The 17,631-nt window shown below is 42.6% G+C and overlaps 1 protein-coding gene across 1 annotated transcript; it reads left to right on the top strand.

The window, feature by feature from the left end:
• Window positions 1-7,595: 7,595 nt before the first annotated feature.
• On the top strand, window positions 7,596-11,368 carry FGF6 (fibroblast growth factor 6; the record flags this gene model as incomplete). Its single annotated transcript, XM_080631587.1, has 3 exons — window positions 7,596-8,080; window positions 8,949-9,052; window positions 11,192-11,368. Exons 1-3 carry the CDS (start codon window positions 7,741-7,743, stop codon window positions 11,366-11,368), a joined length of 621 nt encoding a protein of 206 aa, XP_080487713.1. The 5' UTR covers window positions 7,596-7,740.
• Window positions 11,369-17,631: the final 6,263 nt, after the last annotated feature.

Genomic DNA, 17,631 nt, shown 5'->3' with positions numbered 1-17,631 from the left:
TGCTAACATGGTGCATGTCAGCTCTCTGCAAGAACTGTACAGGTCTCATTGAATGAGCAGAGCTCATATTATGGCTCAGTTCCACTTTTTAAATGCCATATTTTACCTTTTTCCATGTTTCTTTTTATAATTTCTTTACTAATCTTGTTATACCACTGGGATACAGGCCATCTCATCTCCTTCACCTCTTCTCTAATACTGATACCAAAAAGAGGTTCATATCTGCTTATTTTGCACCCTCTGCCCCTTAATGATCTGATATTAAAACACTTCTATTTTGTGCCTATCTTCACTGCTGCAAGTCAGGCCAGTTCAGCAATCTGCAGCAGCATGTGCCTAATTTTCAGTGTGTGTAAAGTCCCAGATTCCACAGGAGCCAACAACCACATGCTCCAAAAGTATGACTTGCTAAGAGTTAGGTACTGGTTGATCCCAGCCACCTGCCAAGTATCTTTGGTCCTTGATGGTGTAAGGCACAATACTTACTAGCTACCTATTCTCCATAGGTTTTTTTAGTGTTTGCTCTGCGCTTTTCTATTTTCTCCTGTATGGCCCTGCAGATCTGGTGTGCTCCTCACAATTCCCCAGATAAATTTCCACACATGAGCCTGAATACCACACCACCACCTTTATGTCTCAAAAAGATGTGATTTTGATATTCTTCTTCCATTTTGTCTATTTCCTAGACACACTTCTTCCCTTAATCTTTCTTTGCAGAAGTAAGTCTTATCAGTTATATTACTTAAACAGCTCACCTGTCTTGCATTCCTGGTCCCTTGCAAGGTCTATACAAATCTGGAGCTCCTCAATAACCTATGGCATAGCTTGAGGCCCTCTGCTGTATTACATGTGCTGCTATTGAGGAGTGAAAAATTATCCTATTCTCTTTCCCCTATTCAGAAAAGGAGCTATAGGAACAAAACCTGAATTGCTGCATTTGTGTATGAAAACTCATCCTGTTTGCTTTAGCCTGCAAATCTGACCAGAATGTAAGATCACTTCTGAAATGGCTCCATTTCTTTACTTAACCAACAAACTTTCTCTTTGGATGAATATCTGGTGGCTGAACATTTAGCCACCCATCTAGATAACTTTCTGATAAGGCATTCTGTAACTTTACTAGACTTTCGGTGATGAGAACAGGATACAGTCTTATGTACGCATTTTCAAACAAAGAATATCTACTGTTACTCCTACAGATCCAGTTTAACTACTCACCCTTATGTTGCTGGGAATATGCAAATGCTCCAGCACAAAACTAAGGAACATGGTCTTTGAAACACTCTGAAAACATCCAGGGTACTGCAGCCAGGATACTGAGGCACCTGCCTGTTGCAACCATGTGAAGAGTTTGTGGGGCTTCAGATTATGGACTTGAGATTGCTTTTCAGACTCTAATTGGGAAACATAGTGCCATTGGGAGAGAGGTTTCCAAGCAGACACTGTCACTGCAGATGCTGCTGAGTCCAACACCAGCTCACACACTTTTACTTACAGTCTGTTTGCTGCTCTGCTCCCAGACAGGCTGCTGGGTGCCAGGGAAGGGATTCATCTCCAGAGTAAAAGACTTCTTTTTAGGCGTCTTCATGTGCTTCAGCTCCTGTGGAACACAGACCTTGTCAGTGAAGGCAGTGTAGCCTCTGGAGTGCTTCAGCCCACCCTGAAAAAGACACCTTCTGGGTGGTGAGCTGTGTGAGTTATGGGCTCCTTGACTGTATGAAGTAGATCACACTAACTGTAATGCATGTTGAGACCTTCAGTACACATGGAACCACACACCGGGGCCTGAACACAAAGCAGTTTCCCCACCCAAGTGGCCTAAGGACTTTTCCTAGGACCAGGCTCTTCTCTCATGGTGGGAGGCCTTGCATATTGACCCCTTCCTCTCACTCTCCAGTAATTCATTCAGCCTTCCACTGTGGAAAGCAACACAACAACAAGGGTTACACACCTGTCTGCCTTGTGGGATTTTGGATGTTTCAGATACTGTGAGTGCCGCAAAAACATGAAGTTCTGTTGTGTTCCATCACCTCTATCCACCCATCATCTTCCTATCTTCTCTTCCTTCACCAATACAGCAGGGGCAATGGTAAGAGGGTGAGGGGAAAGAACGGGAGGAGATGCTAAAGATAGGATCATTTCCATGAAAATTAAACAACAAATCACAACTGCTATTGAAAATGGATTACAAGCTATAGATCTTCAAGTGTTGCCCGCCTTGTAGGAGCAAAGCTTGACAAAACCAAGAAAGGGTTCAGATGACTGCACAAAAGGTCCAGGATTCAGAACTTTCCCCAAAATATGGGGAGGAACCCAGACCAACAGATGAAGAATTAACAAGCAAGAGAAAGTCTTCAATTGAGGTAACTGTACACAACACAAAGAAGACAGAGTTATCTGGCAAATGGCAGAAATTGCCTTCAAATTTGTATTGTGGATTATAGCATACATTTTAATAGCTTCCATGGTCAGGAATCATCCAGTTGGGCTCTTGGACAAAATGTCATCACCACCACCATAACAAAACCAAGTTACTTTTGCTTTCCTATTAATAATGTTACCTAAACGGGACATTTAGCAATCCCTGTTCCTGTAAAGTCCCTGTTCCTGCTGTAATGAGAAAACCATACATGTAACAAACTGAAACCAAATTAAACATGTTCCATGTCATTCCACCCTTCTAATAAATAACACCAAGCAGATCCCTGTGGGGGCTGGCGGCTGTCACTTCTTTTCAGCTCAGCGTTTTGCCCTTGCGCTGCCTGTCCTTGGGGAGTGGGAACAGCTGAGGAGGTGATGAGAGAAGCAGTGAGGGCTGGTGTGCAGAACACCAGGTTGGGAACCAACACATTCACCGAGGAGTCACCACTCTGTCTTATAACAGCCATTTCAACCTCAGTAAGATACGGAGAGGCAAATACTGCCATCTCAGAACTGTTCAGTGTGGGATTTTCTTGTGCCCATGAATGGAGAAGGACCAGAAAGCCAGGTACCCTGAAATGCACCTCTTGCTGACAGCTTTGCACCTCAGAAGGATGTTTATGCACCTCCAGAGAGCTCCAGATCTTCAAGTCTCCTTCAACCTGCACTGGCAAGAGCTCCACAGGGGAGTCAATGCAATCACCAGCAGCTTTGGCTGTTCCCCCTCTGCCTCCTTGGCAACTGCTTCTGCAGGCCACGGGTGACCTTCGCCCGTCCCCTAGAATAGAAGCTGAGACAATTTCCTTTCATGGAGGGCTTCCTGCCTTTGGGTTTCTATGCCAAGCTTTACAAAAGCATAAGCCTAGGGACAGATCTTGTGCAGAAAACAGTAAAGACAAAAGATGCAAGTTCTGCTCTGATATATCATTGCACAACAAGAACAACTCTGCTGTAAGAAGGAATTTGTGGTTCTGTCATAAAGAGCAAGATTTGCCCATAACCCTGTGTGCAAGCACAGCAAAGTTACTCTGTGTACCTATGAACTAGCTTCTGTGGTTCAGATGAAATGAAAATGGTGGGTATGTTTGACTGTATCTGTCCTTGACATACCCTCTTCACAATATGAATTTAGCAAAAATAAGCAGCAAACCAAGATTTTTTTCCAAGCAAGCTCGCAATCTAGTCCTAAATCCTCCATGGTTTCTTTCAGGAGTGGATCCTTTTTCCTTCTTCCCTCCACAAAATAACAGGAAGCTGTTCTGTCATTTGTGCCTGCCTGTAGGAAGTTAGCATGTGAAAACTCAGGGAGAGCCCTTGCTGAGAAATGGGAGGATAAACTATTTCTACATTGTTTAACTTATTTTCTTACCCAAGTACTCACTTGCACCAAAATGCATGTGTCCCAGTGGCCTAGACAGGATTGCTCTGTGTCTGACATGAAGGACAAGGTAGATCCTCTGTTAAGTCTTCACTACGTATCTTGAGATCCTTTTGACTGGTGATGTAAAAGCTCCTTTTGACTGGGTTCGAAAAGGTCTTTTATCTGTTTTAGGAGTCAGCAGTTGTAATGAGGTGATACTTTCGCTGCAGTAGCTTTGCATACTTCAGCCTCCAAGAGCCTCAGGCAAGGCTGCTGTCTATTGCCTTATTTGTTTTGGGTGTCTGTATGGCTAACATACGTATCTCTACATACTGGCCAACAAACTCCCTTAGGTGAAAGATGGTCTGATGGGGCTCCATGGTCATACTTGGTCTAACAGGGTTTTATGCGTGTTATCTAGAGCCTGCAATACTTCCCCTGCCCCAACAGCCAGATTTGTCACCTGGAGATCTCCCTTCTCCTCTGTTTCACCAACAGCCTGTGTCTTCAGCACAGGCAAGGTGATTAATTTTAGTCTGTCCTTCTGTGTTTGAGTGAGAGATTGCTCTTTCCAGGCCTTAAAATAGGGAGAGACTTTTTAGAGATTTGAAAATGGAACTTGGGATCCTAAGTCATCATTTGTTTTTGAAAGATGTGCTCTGCACCCATATCATGTTACTGCTCAGCTGCATGGCTTTTTCTAGACTATCTGAAAGTAGATATCTACTGCTGTGTTCCAAAGGGGGCTTATTTTAATATTGTACTAAAACACTGACAATGAAAACTTGCTACTTTGATTAGGCAGTAAGCACTGTCATCCTGGGTCTTGAGATTTTGAGTAAGCAGAGGTTGATTGCCAAAATAGATTTTTACCATTTTGGAGTTCACAGGATTTATGTTACTGCCAATGCTATTGGTGTCTCCCATGACACCTTCCAAACTTCACTGGGTGCATGAAGCCAGGACAACATGCTATCTGAAAATCAAAAGGTAACTGAAACCAGTTACTTCATGGGCCAAGAAGACAAGTTTAACCAGAATGAGACATCTTTTAGAGGAGACACGGCTTGCCTAATTGAATCAGAAACTCCAGGATTTACATGGCAGTTCATCTTGAGACCACTTTGCTAATACACAGAAACTCAGCAACCTGCTGGACACAGATCAGACTACAGAATGGTTCAAGACGCATTTCAGCTCCTCTGCAGAATAGCTGAGCAGTACAAGACTTCAGCATGCACTTCATCTCCCAGCTGCACACCATTTGGTCTTAGGCCAGATACCAGGACTCTTGGTCTTATGAGGGCCAAATGTCCCAATGAAATCACAATTTTTAGCTATTTGTTTTGGTTTCCAGATCAAGCCAGATAAGTCCCAATTTTTGCAAGCAAGCTGTTTGACTTCCATACAAGTATGCTGTCATCTCTACTTGATCACATGAAACTGCAGGTGAGAGGCTATCCCCACCTAGCCTGGGCCAGCTACTCTGGCCCACCACAGCTCTCAGCAGTCACTTTCCAGATGTGCTGACTAAAAGCCAAAGCGGTGCATCCCATAGACTTTGCAGAACTTGTCCCATGTATTTTATACCATCATCTAGTATCCATCCTAGGACCAAGGGCCAGGATGCAACAGGGTTCATCCCACCAAGGGTTCCTTTGACTTGGGCCACTTGTTGGGAATCTGCAGCGCCAGGTGTGCCAGCACACGTTAGAGAAGCTCTTTTAGCCTGTACCTTGGCTTTGCTGTGAGGAACCTGAAAAATGAGACACAATGATAATGTACATCATTGGCTTTGCTCAAACTCCAGTGATAGAAAGACAGCTCCGCACCTTTGTTTCTCAACCCAAATGCTGTTTTGCCTGCTGATTGGCAGCTGTATTCTAATTTCCCTCTTAGGACACTGATCATAAGCATACTCCAAAATTACACTTGGAACAGCCTCTGGGGAAAACCAAAAATCTTTGGAAAAAAAGTATTAGAATGCATATTTTACAGGCGGCGATGGCAGTGACATCAGGCAATATTTTTAGGAGTCACATGCATTGGGAATGGGCAGGCTTTCAGACTGCAGCATAAGATAGCTTGTAACAGTGTAACAGTGACCCTGGGCTTGGTTTTACACCGACGCCGGCCTCCCACAAGGACTGCGGCTATGTTGGTGGGTGTGGGTGTGTGTGTGTGTGTGTGTGTGTGTGTGTGTGTAAAATACTAGCATTACTCCTTGCTAAAAATTATAGATGCACTTTGCATAGTTGATAAATCATGAAATTAAATAGAAGGCAGGAGAGGAAAGAGACTGAAGATTCTCATTGCAAGCAAAAAGCAGACGATATTCCTAGAGCTGCTTCAACAAATGCAGAGAAACTTTGAAACACCACCTGGCGCAAGCCGGGGTCTACTCCAGTGGTTCCATAACTTTTTATAGCTGAGCTTCTCCCAGGAGAATAATCAGTATTTCCTACGTCACTGAATCTAACTGCTCACCTGCCTCAGGGCTGCCATCTCCCCCAGTTTGCTCAGAGTGCTCCTGCTTGGGAGCCTGCAGTTTCCAAGGCCTCGTATTACACCCCTGTTAATGTGAAACTGGATGTCATGCCGGGTGTGCTCAGTTCAATCACACTTCCAGGTACTCTTCTTATTAATATGCAGGGATCTCAAATGACATAGACAACGCCAGTGCTGTGCTGTGAAAAGCTGACTGGCATATTAGAAAAATGTATTTGCGTAAATCTCAGCCTTTTTTCTCCCATTAAAGTCTTAATGAGTCCTGTAAAAATAATGAAGTTGGAAGTCTAATCTGTCCAGCTCCAAAGAAGCTGAGACAGCAAAATGAGGGGAAACGAGCAAATGGAAGGAGAGGAAAATTAAGACTCTCATAAACTACTACATAAAAAGAGTATTTGGGCTTAAGGAAAAGAGACAGTGAAGCCGTGGGGAGGTGTGGCCCATTTCCCTTTTTCTTCTTCTGTAACACTTTACTTTGACTTGGAAACACAAATACAATTGCAGCTATGCAAGAGTCACACACCCTCCCAAAAGAAATGTGATCATTTGGAAGGCACCTCAGTGAAAAACATGAACACATCCATGTCCCCAGCTACGTGTTACTCAAATCAGTGCTCCAGCCTGTGTGCCCTGCTCAGCAGAATTGCTGCTGCAAGCAGCAGAAATGTGCTTGCATAAGAACAGTAGGAGCAAGCCTCCCTTTTTAACACAGCTTACCTCTCTGTTAGCCAGCCAGAAGCATTCCTTTTAGAGGTACAGACCAGGTTTTAGCACGTGGGCCACTACAGTAAAAAGGGCCTTGGATTTGCTGGGTATGCATAAACAGAGCAATGGCCACTTCAAGCCAATTCTCCCCAGATATTGAGCTGCCCTGATGTACACCCAGTGACCGTGTCACCAAGGAAGTGACAGCAAAGTTTTCATTGCTCACTGATGAGGTCCATAACTGTTTTTACACCTTCTTCTCTAAATAAGGAAGCTGCCTGTTTGGCCTCCGACAGCCCAACCAATTTGACTCCTTTGCTTTCACCAGCCAATGAAACCCCACTCCTGCCTCCGGTCTTGGGTGACAGCATTCATCAAACCTCAGCCAGCCTGGGAGGACGGCAGGTTAGTATTACAGCCATGGCAGGCTTACCTCTGGCAAGCTGTTGATGTCAGAGTGATGATGTGGGGAGGGACAGCCTCTGCACTATAAAGATGGGTCAATCAAATATAACTGAGGCTGCCCACCGGAGAGCAGGATCTACAAAACATGGTCCCCACCAGTTCGAGTCCTGCTGGCCTGTCTCTGCTTCCAACTCAACTGCAATCGGGCTTTAGTTTCATGTCAGCAATCTCTATTTGCTTTCCAAAAATAAGCCTCTGCCACCATGCTGAAGGGAGAAAACCAAGAAGGGCGGTATTTTTAGGGCCATTAATTCTGACCACGTGCCCAGGAGGTGAACCGGATGGCCACTGCACAAAGACTTCTCATCACTATGTCCTGCGAAGCCAGCATTCACTGGACGTTGCCTGCTTTCATTCTCCTGGGTTTTCTAACTGGGATTGCTTCAACACATCCAGTTGTAAGCAGAACTAATGGCACATTGCTGGAAAGAGGATGGCAATCTCTGTTGTCCAGGTCCATTGCTGGGATGTCAGGGGAGAAGTCAGATGGCAACTGGGAGAGTGACTATTTGCTAGGAATCAAGAGGCAGCGGAGGCTTTACTGCAACGTGGGCATCGGGTTTCACCTTCAAATCCTCCCAGACGGAAGGATAAGCGGAGTTCACAATGAAAACCAATACAGTGAGTTGCATCCAGAAATGAAATAGAATAGATGTCACTTAATTGCTGTGAACTCTAGTAATTACCCTTCACAGAATGCAAATATTATTACTTGATATTATTAATCTGTGCTGCATCTGTTGCCTTTTAAAAGTCTCTGGGATCAATAAACATTAGAACCCTCCAGGCTGAAACATGTCACAAATGCTTAGACAAATTTATTTTTACTCTGTTTTACTGCACAGATGAGAAAAGACAAACCAGGTTGAAAATTGTCTCTCTGCTGCATTTCCTCACTCCTCCCTTCTCATTTGCCTTTCGAATGTGAGAGGTTGTCGCTGAGCTCAGAGTGCCAAAGCAAGGTTTTTAAATCCTAGCTGACTAGTACTTCTAGGACACCTGGGGCTTGCTGTTTCTGGTTTGCTTGTTGTTATGGGTGCTCCTCTGCTACTGTAAGATTAAAGAAAAGCATTAGACATACGGATTTGAAGTTTCTGTAGAGAGCAGTTGCTAAAATCCTTTGCAGCTCAGGTAGCACATGAGACTTCAAAATACAAGAAACACTTCTCTGAAGCTTAGCAGCTAACACTTTGTAATTATAGCATGTTAGATACAAATAATTTGCTTACTGGAAGACCCAAGAGTTTGACAGATCAAAATAGCTTCATGGAGCAAAAGAATTATACAGCATGTGACTACAATTCCAAAATAATTATTTTAAAATCCTATTGCATGTAGTAAAAAACCTAGAAGCTTCTCTGTGTATTCCTAGGGAGATAATTCTAATAAGTGAATATAAAGAGTCCATTAAGGTTTTTAAATAAGTGAATTATAGCTAAATTGCCTTTGATTAGCTCAAAATTCTATGATAACCTTTCTTATTTTTTAGGTCTCTTTGAAATATCCACTGTAGAGAGAGGTGTCGTTAGCCTGTTCGGTGTGAAAAGTGCTCTCTTCATTGCAATGAACAGCAAAGGGAAGTTGTATGGAACGGTGAGTACAAGTGCAAATAGTTTTCTCAGGCTTAAACAAAGGCTGCAAAGGTTTTTTTGGGTTTTTTTCCTTGTGGAAATCTCTGTTTACAAGCAGAGAAAATAGCCTTTCAATTAGAGGGAGCCTGCCCAGCCTGGTGTCATCAGTTATTCAGTCCAACTGGCAGCATGGCTGTCAGAGGCGTGTTGTTTTAAAGCTTTCCAATAAGATTGTAGAGGGAGCACACTAGGAAAATTAATGTATTCTGCAAATAGTATGCAGAATTCCCTTTGTCTATAAAGCAAAAAGGTGTGCTCTGCGAAACTGCCCGAGGTCAATTGTGTGTCCATGAGTGTGTGTGGGTATGCAATTGCATGCGTGTGTGCGTGCATACAGGCCTGTGTAGGAGAGGCACAATTAGAGCTATCAATACTAGCTACCATTAGTAAAATCATGACCACATGCTTCCCCCCACCAAAAACAACCACATAATGAGGAATAAATAGTAAGTCTACCCTACAAAGTCAACACATGCACTTGGGGTTATTTTAGTGACCAGTTTTGTGAGATCAGTCCAAAAGGTTGAGAAAACAATAATAGCTCTTAACAATGGTATGCAGGTCATACTGAAATACCATCACCATCACCCTCATCTAGAAAGTGCTAGCTATGATATCTAAATGCAGTTTAATCTCTGAGGCATGAGCAAGGCATCTCCAGTCTCAACATTCAGCAGAAAAAGTACTTGTTAGGAAACAGGTTTGCAAGAGGCTGGGCTTGGGCGATAGGCAAAAGCAGTCCATCTCCAAGTAATGAATGGCACTGACTGCATTCATCTCTTTTGCCAAGAAACAGCAAAGCCATTTCCTTTGAAACAGCTGTACTTTCAACACAGCATTTCACTTGCTTAATAAAACACCAAATGTTGCAAATGATGCATAGCCATTCTTAATCTGACTGATTCCTTCTCGCACGGATAATGACAATGAGACATTTTAAGGTTCAACTTTAGGAATATTCTTTTAATCATGACTGATTTCAGGCACCTAAAAAGAGCCACAAGTCCAACTGCTTTGCTTGGCTTGGTCTTCCTAAAGAAACGCAGGGTCTGTCTTCAGAGCTCCCTTTGATTTTTCCCCCCAGTTTCAATCCAGCCTTCCTTATTTTCCTGGCGGTGTTCAAAGCCAGGTTGGACAGACTTGGACGACACAGACTAGGATGAGGTGTCCCTGCCCATGGCAGGGCATTTGGAACTAGATGATCTTAAGGTCCTTTCCAATCTAAACCATTCTGTGATTCTATGATTTTCAAAGACATTTTTAAAAGCTTTAAGAGATGTGCATTTTCCCTTGCAGAATGCAATGCCCTAAGTTAAACTCTTACAAGCTTTGAATGGACTTTTTAAGAAGTCCAAATAGAGCAGCACTGGTGGTGTCTCGTGTGCCAAACATTTAATGTCAGATGATTATTCTGTTTTCTCTTTAAATTTCCTTGGTGCTCTGTGTATGCCTCCTGCTTGTGCTTGCACCTCCTCTGTCAGATAACTCCCTATCCTTGGATTTATGTGATGTGACATGAAGAAAAATAAAACTGTTTTCCTGGCTTAGAACCTTCTGCGTATCTTATTAGCAGCTAAATGTAGTAACAGTAATGATTTAGAGAAAAGATTTAGGGCAGATCTGAGGTCTTATTCAAATGGCTTATTCAAGCAAATAGCAGTATTCAAGCAAAAAGTTCTCCCTGGATGAGAATTGAAGGTTTTGACAGCTCGCATGTCATTCTTTTATAGATTAAAGGACCTGTTGCAGAGGGGAGATATGAAATAAAGCTTCATCATTTGGACAAAACAATATGATGCTGGCAGAAACTATTGCTTTTATTGCTTGCAAATAAAATGAAGAAATCTATGATTTATGATGAATTAACTTGATCTGTCACAGGAAGTGCACAGTCCATTATCTGGACAGGTGGCATCTGGGTTCATCTGACACCAAATTAGCACTGAAGAGGGAGATTTATTGTTGGATGCAGTCACTGCGGCACCACCTGTTGCACACTGCAACAGGCTCTTCTGTACTAACGTTAGTAAGAGAAATTACTTGAGTCTGCTTGAGATATTTACTGTACCTGCTTTGTTCTTCCCCACCTCCTATTCTTTAGGCTGTTTTCCAAGATGAGTGCAAATTCAAAGAAACCTTGCTGCCTAATAACTACAACTCATATGAATCAAATGCTTACTGTGGTGCTTACATAGCACTCAGCAAACATGGGAGAGTGAAGAGAGGAAACAAGGTTTCTCCTGCTATGACAGTGACCCACTTTTTACCGAGAATATGAACACGGGCAAAGCTGAAGATTAAATCCCAGGAAAAACCATTTCATTTTGCACATGGGAATAATCTCCCAGGTAAAGTATTTATACTGTTCATTGAAAAAAAAATCTATATATCTATGTGTATATTTGGATAAAAATATTTGTACTAGATTCATCACATAGCATATGTAATAGGATGCTACTTCTCTTCTACTCTGTGCAAATTTTACATGGCTGTGTGCCTCTTTTGGTGCTGAACAGAGAAAAATGCAAGCTGAATTGCAAAGGAAGTATTTGGAAGACAAAATGGCTGTGGGTAATCATCTGATTGATCATAGATTATCTACTAAATAATACTAATTACCTCAGAAAATAACCTTTCATAGTGAGCTGTTTACATATCATGGGCCAAATCATCAGAGGACTTTGCCTCATCAGAGCTTCAAGCAGTTCACTCCATCTGAATATCTGCCTGCACCTCCCCTTCTACACACTGCATCCTGTCTTCTAAAGTCCTCAATCTATCGTATTGATCATTAGGATGCCAATTCCACAACTGTTTCTACACAAGCAAACTGCCTACTCCCAGAGTCCCTCTGTCTATGAAGGGATTCTCTCCATGGTCTTCTCACATGGACTTGTCGGCATAACGAAGATCTGCAATCAATTTCCCTTAGGAAGGGCCACAGGATAAATGACAGATGGTCCTCAGATGCAAAATGTATTTGAAGCTGGGGATTTTGAATGACATTTTGTGAGCCTAGTTGGGATCCACCTCAAATACAAAAGTGTACATCATTAACATAAATACATATGTATACATATAGACATGGGATGTGTGAGTGTGTACCTATGTAATTGCATACTTTTAATGAACCAAACATCCCAACCTCTAGATGCCCAGGTGCCTTTATATGCATACACACATAAAAGAACATAAATATTTAAGGGCACTCTATTTCATTTAGGCTGAACCTTGTTAATCTCTAAGAATTAGAACTGGTCTGCAGGATGCATTTTATAAAATGTATGAAATTCATGAAAGCTTCCAGCAGAGGGTTATTTTAGAAAACTTCTGCGCTTTGAATTTTCTTGTATTTACTGCTTTAAGTGTATTTGATTCTTCTCTGTCATACCTCAATGAAGTATGAATAACAGAGGAAGAAGGAGGCTATAAAAGTATGTCTTCCTGTGTTGGGGTAAAGGAATTTGTGCTGTAATTCCAATTTCTGTCACTTGCAAAGCATCCATTTCAAAGACAGCACAGCAAGCTGTATGAAATACTCTCCAAAGCTCTCCTAGAAGCCATACATAATGCATAACATTGCCTTACTATTCTGACAACCTTTTTCCAGATCACCAATGAAGATACATTCTCTGTGCCTTTGAAAAAGTATTTTAAGAGGTCCTAAGTCAATAGTCACTATAAATGTTAGTTACCAGAAGCCTTGGGATTCCTGCACTGATGGCGTGCTCCTAAATTTGAAACTAGATTCAATGCAATGTCAGAGCACGAGCATTTTCAGCATAGATGGACCACGTTGCTGTAGAAGTGAACATCTGAGTGCAAGATAATCTCCCACGTCCAGCCAAAATGTGGCTATGTCCAGCCTTGACATGCCATTCTATTTGCAGGAGGTGTCTATTCATGATGAATTTGAGCCTTCTGACATGCATGACAAACACTGTCAAGGTTAGGTCCTCAGCTGGAGTAAACCAACCTAGTAAGACTACAGTTTATAGTTGCAGAAGATTTGGCTCAAAGAGCACACCTACAAGAATGCATCTACAGCCACGCTTTCTGAAAAGTTATCAAGACAATTGTTTTGTGAAGAGGATACAGTTTTCCAGCTCCTTTTGTGTAATTTATACTTGAATTTGTTCTGCTCAAGTGTAAGTGGTGATCACAGTGTAAATGACAAGAAAAGAAGAATGGAATACTGCTTACAGTACATGAACGGGACGCTTTGGATATGGCGAAGGAAAGGAGTTACTCTTCATTTTCTGGTCTTGCAGTAAGCAGACAGAAACCAAGTTGGCACACTTTGTTCATCCACAAGGTGTGCAGCAGTTTGTTTTGGAAAGATGTGCATTTTTAAGAGAAAAGGCAGAATGGTTTGAGTAGGGAGAAAGGGTCAGAGAAAAGTTTGGAGGATATCAGACACCAACCTAGAGTCTCCAGATGTACAGATAGGAAGACTACAGCTGTGCTCAAGTACATTAGCTGGTAACCTGTATCCTTGTGTTATATTCCTAATTGTCTTTGAAATTAAGTTTGAAGAAGGATTGAAAAGTACATGGATGTAGAAGAAATCATAGTTTAAATGCTGACACACAAGTTTGTTTCTGATTACAGCTTAAACCAGTGTCCTTAGGATAGGATGAAGTCTGTTCCCTCTTAAACCAGTGCAGTCAAGGGTAATTTATTGTCGCCAGTACTGACAAATAATGGGATAGCTGGCATAAAAGGTGAGAATTCGACTCACTGGTTCCATTTTGCACATACTGGTCAACAGCAAGAACAAAATGTAGACCATGTCACAAGAGGTCTGTTTGGACGCAGCCTGCCAGGCTGAACTTGTTCTTAAGAATTGCAGACCCTCGCGGATGCAGTTTTGGTGGGCATTTGGAAAGCCCCACCAGCCACTCTACTGAGTTACTCTTTACACCACTTTCCTTTTCCTTATTGCATATCAGTGCCAGCCAGACCAACACTGAAGACAACACTGAAATCAAAAAAGGTCTTCCAGTGCCAGGAATCTGACTAATATGAGAGTGAATCATGTCATTATCAGAAGTGACAATGAAAGATGCCATTGCCAGGAGTGATAGCTGTGTCAGGAAATCCCTCCAGCACAAATAGCGCAGTATGGGAGTGTTCTGGAGTTTTAGACTAGTTGGGTATGATACTTTGAGAGAGGTGAATGCATAGCTGCTTTCAGGAGAGGAGTTAAGGCACATATTGACGCATTAAGGTCGATGTGCAAGCAGCCTAGTAGCAGCTCACAGTAGCAGAATGCACTGTGGCAGTGTTCAAGAAGTGATGCAACTTGCCTGGGAAATGGCCTGATCCTGTTCTGCCTCAATCTTGAGTAGCTGAATTCCACTTCCTTTTTCTCAGGCCATTATTACCTGCAAGAGAGTAGAAGGATTTAGGAAGACCACCAAGCATTTTCCACACCTCAGGATAAATCTGTTGAGCTGGCACAGAGGAAAAAAAAACCCTAAACAAACTATTTGTAAGCTGGATGTACACGATACGGGGGCTATGGAGACAATATGGGCATAGTCCGGCGAACTCTCAAGCAAAACTTTCTTTGAAATAATAGTTCCATGGATATGTAAAAGAAAACTCATGAAAGTAATGGAGCTTCTCAAATCAGAGCCAGATTAGGAACCTGTTATTGACAGTTCTTGTGTGGTCCCTTTCAGAGCATATATCATCTCAGTGTGCATTAATGCAGAGTCATGATATGGAATACAAGCTTTGAAAGCATTGCTGTTGAATGCCCCACACCAGCCTGTCTTACCCATATTTTGCACATGGGATTCTGCGTGGAGTTGATGATACCTGTTTTCAAGGTTTCTTCTTCTTAGGCAAATCCCATAATAATTTAAGACCTAATCCACCTCCATTAGAAAACAGTCTTGGCTTGCACTGAATTATATTCTTAAATAATGTAATTTTCCCAAAACATGCAGAGATGCAGACACCCGCAGTGGGAAAGCAGAGCAATTTTTGTATACCTCACTAACTATTTCAATTCCAGGATTTTATTTTGCACAGTAAAATGGTGCCAAAGTTCTCACAGCATTTTTTTTTTTTCACTAAAATATACCTCATATTCTGACTCAATATGGACTCACAATTGAGACTGTAAATTTGCAAGAAACACAAAACTGTCCAATCATTTGTGAAATTGCTTCTATTTTTATATGTATGTGCTGCGCACAATAGTTTAATGTATTCATAAAATAAACTTTTATACATTGTTGGTAGTGTTTTGACTCCAAATCCCTCTTAATGTTTGTTTTTCTCCTTGCTTCAGAGTTGCTGTGTTAAATCCCACACAGAAACACACACAGTTTTTGTTCATCCCTAGAACCAGAGGATGTATTGGTACACTCAGAATTGTGGTAGACTTCTGTGTTCTTCAGGCTCCTTGCCTAGGAAGTCATAAAGGAGTTGTGCTTGTTGTAGCAATCTGGGAGTTTCACAGAAGAGAAGGAAAATAAAAATGCAATCTGATTAAAGACAATCTGTTGTAGTCACCTGTCTAAATTCCAATGATTTTACCTGGGGATGTTCTAGAGCATCTCTCCTGTTGATAGCGCTCTTCAGTGCGTAGCTACCCGTACATATCCCTTACTTCATTAAATAAGAAAGGCCTTTTTTTGATAAATGGCTTTTCTTCTTGCAGCTTGGGAAAGCAGCTTCTTGCAGCCACCTCTGAAGGTTTTTGCCTCACTATGGCTCAAAGTTGGGTATTTTGGTAACACTGCTACATTTCAGTGATTTGGTAAGTTTTGCTCTCCCTTCTCCACTCCCAAGTTGTCATTTAATCTGTCCTTCAGTCAGTTAAATGATTACGGGCCTCTTCCAGAGGAGACAGATTAAGGTATTAGAAACCAATAGTTGGGAGTCTGCCACATGCTTTTTGGTTCAAGTATGCTATTTAATCCATACCAGCATGATATCACAGAGCGCACAAGTCTCCAAAGCTCTGACTGCTGGTGGCCCTTCTCAGGAGCAAAAGAACATCAGCACCACTACACTGCCTAAAAACCATTCTCTGCATTTGTGTTTTGGCTTCCCATGCTTCCCCTTTGCTTATAGGTTGTCAGAAAATCTTGCATATCATTGCTGTCTGTATGTGCCACATTTCACCCAGGAGAGGACTACGTTTTGCTGGTGGGTTAAGCAATGCTTCTGTCTGCTATAGAAGTGCCATGTTTACAGCTCTGAAGGCTGGTTGCTGTAGGTGGAAGTGGGAATAGGAGAAGATACACAGCCCACATGCAGAGACTGGAAAGAACAGGACAAACTGGCAGCTGATGTAAACCAACCTACCCCTAGTAAAAGAGAAACATCGGTGTTCCCATATGGATTCATCTGCAGAGGCTGGGAAAAGGATACAGGTGGCCAGCTCACATGACACCCCCTCAGACACAGGATAGTTTCTTCTCCCTGCATCACAGTTTGCCCTTTGAAAGAGGATGCTGCAAACACACCTAGGCAAGTGCCCAGGTGCCCTGTGAGGCACAGAGAGTGCCTATGCTCCCTTCCCACCCAGTGGTTTCAGCTTAGAGAATGAAAAGTCTTCAGGGAATTTGGAGGACAAGGGATAGTAGCTAAGACCATTGCTTGGTTTATATAATTTCCTGCTTCCTCCCAGGTAATTTGAAACTTAATGATGTACCTGTTCCTACAGGTACACCTGTGACACAGTAACCTTCTCCTTCTCCTCTTTGATTTCGGTTTCTGCCCCAGCAACTCTCCACGGCTCAGCCTGGACAAGCTGTGGGATGCTTATCAGGGAGAGAGAAACTTAAATATACAGGAGCAAAAACAATTTAAAGAAAAATAATAGTCAAATCGCTTTAAAGGGCACCTCTGCTAACTTATTGTGCTAATCCTGTTCTAGTCTCTTCTTTCCTCCCAAGTCTTTTTGTCTGACCTGTCACTGAAGATACAATTGCTCTTCTGAAAAGTCTCTCTCCTTGCACCCAGAGCAGAGCAGGAGTATCCCAGCATGTCCCTTCCCTCCCCCTTCCCCCAAATCGTGCTGCCCTCTGTGTTCCCTGGCCTGAAGCCATTGGCAGAGATCCAGTATCCATCCACTTACTCAGGCTCTGGCTTCTCTGGTGACCCACCATCTATATGAGGCAGCAGGTGCTGTTTTCATTAGCACGATGAGCCCGGGTTGTCAACAGCTCCTGATAGACATGCCAGCCCTGAGCTGGCTGGAGGTGACAGTGTGAGGAGGAGCACAGGTGAAAGCAGACAGCACTCCATCTTCCTGAAGCCAGCAAAGGCTGCCCAGCAAGGGTAGTGAGGTGAGAATAAAGCAAAGAGCTAAATAGGTGTTGGGAACATCCTGGTCATGGTACCAGAGACTGCTGGAGAGCTTGAACCCAAACTCTAGCTTGATGCAGGGGAGGTTACATCAGGAAGAATCCCCCCTGTCTACCCCTTCTAACAGCCCCTGTGGTAGCCTTATGATTCATTAGGCTCTGGATGAAACTCTGTATAGCAATTCAAAAAAGGTCAATCACCAACACAAAC

This window comes from Psittacula echo (assembly GCF_963264785.1).
Source record: "Psittacula echo genome assembly, chromosome: 1".
NCBI classification, from domain to species: Eukaryota; Metazoa; Chordata; class Aves; order Psittaciformes; family Psittacidae; genus Psittacula; species Psittacula echo.
This window is presented reverse-complemented; position numbering and strand designations above follow the sequence as displayed.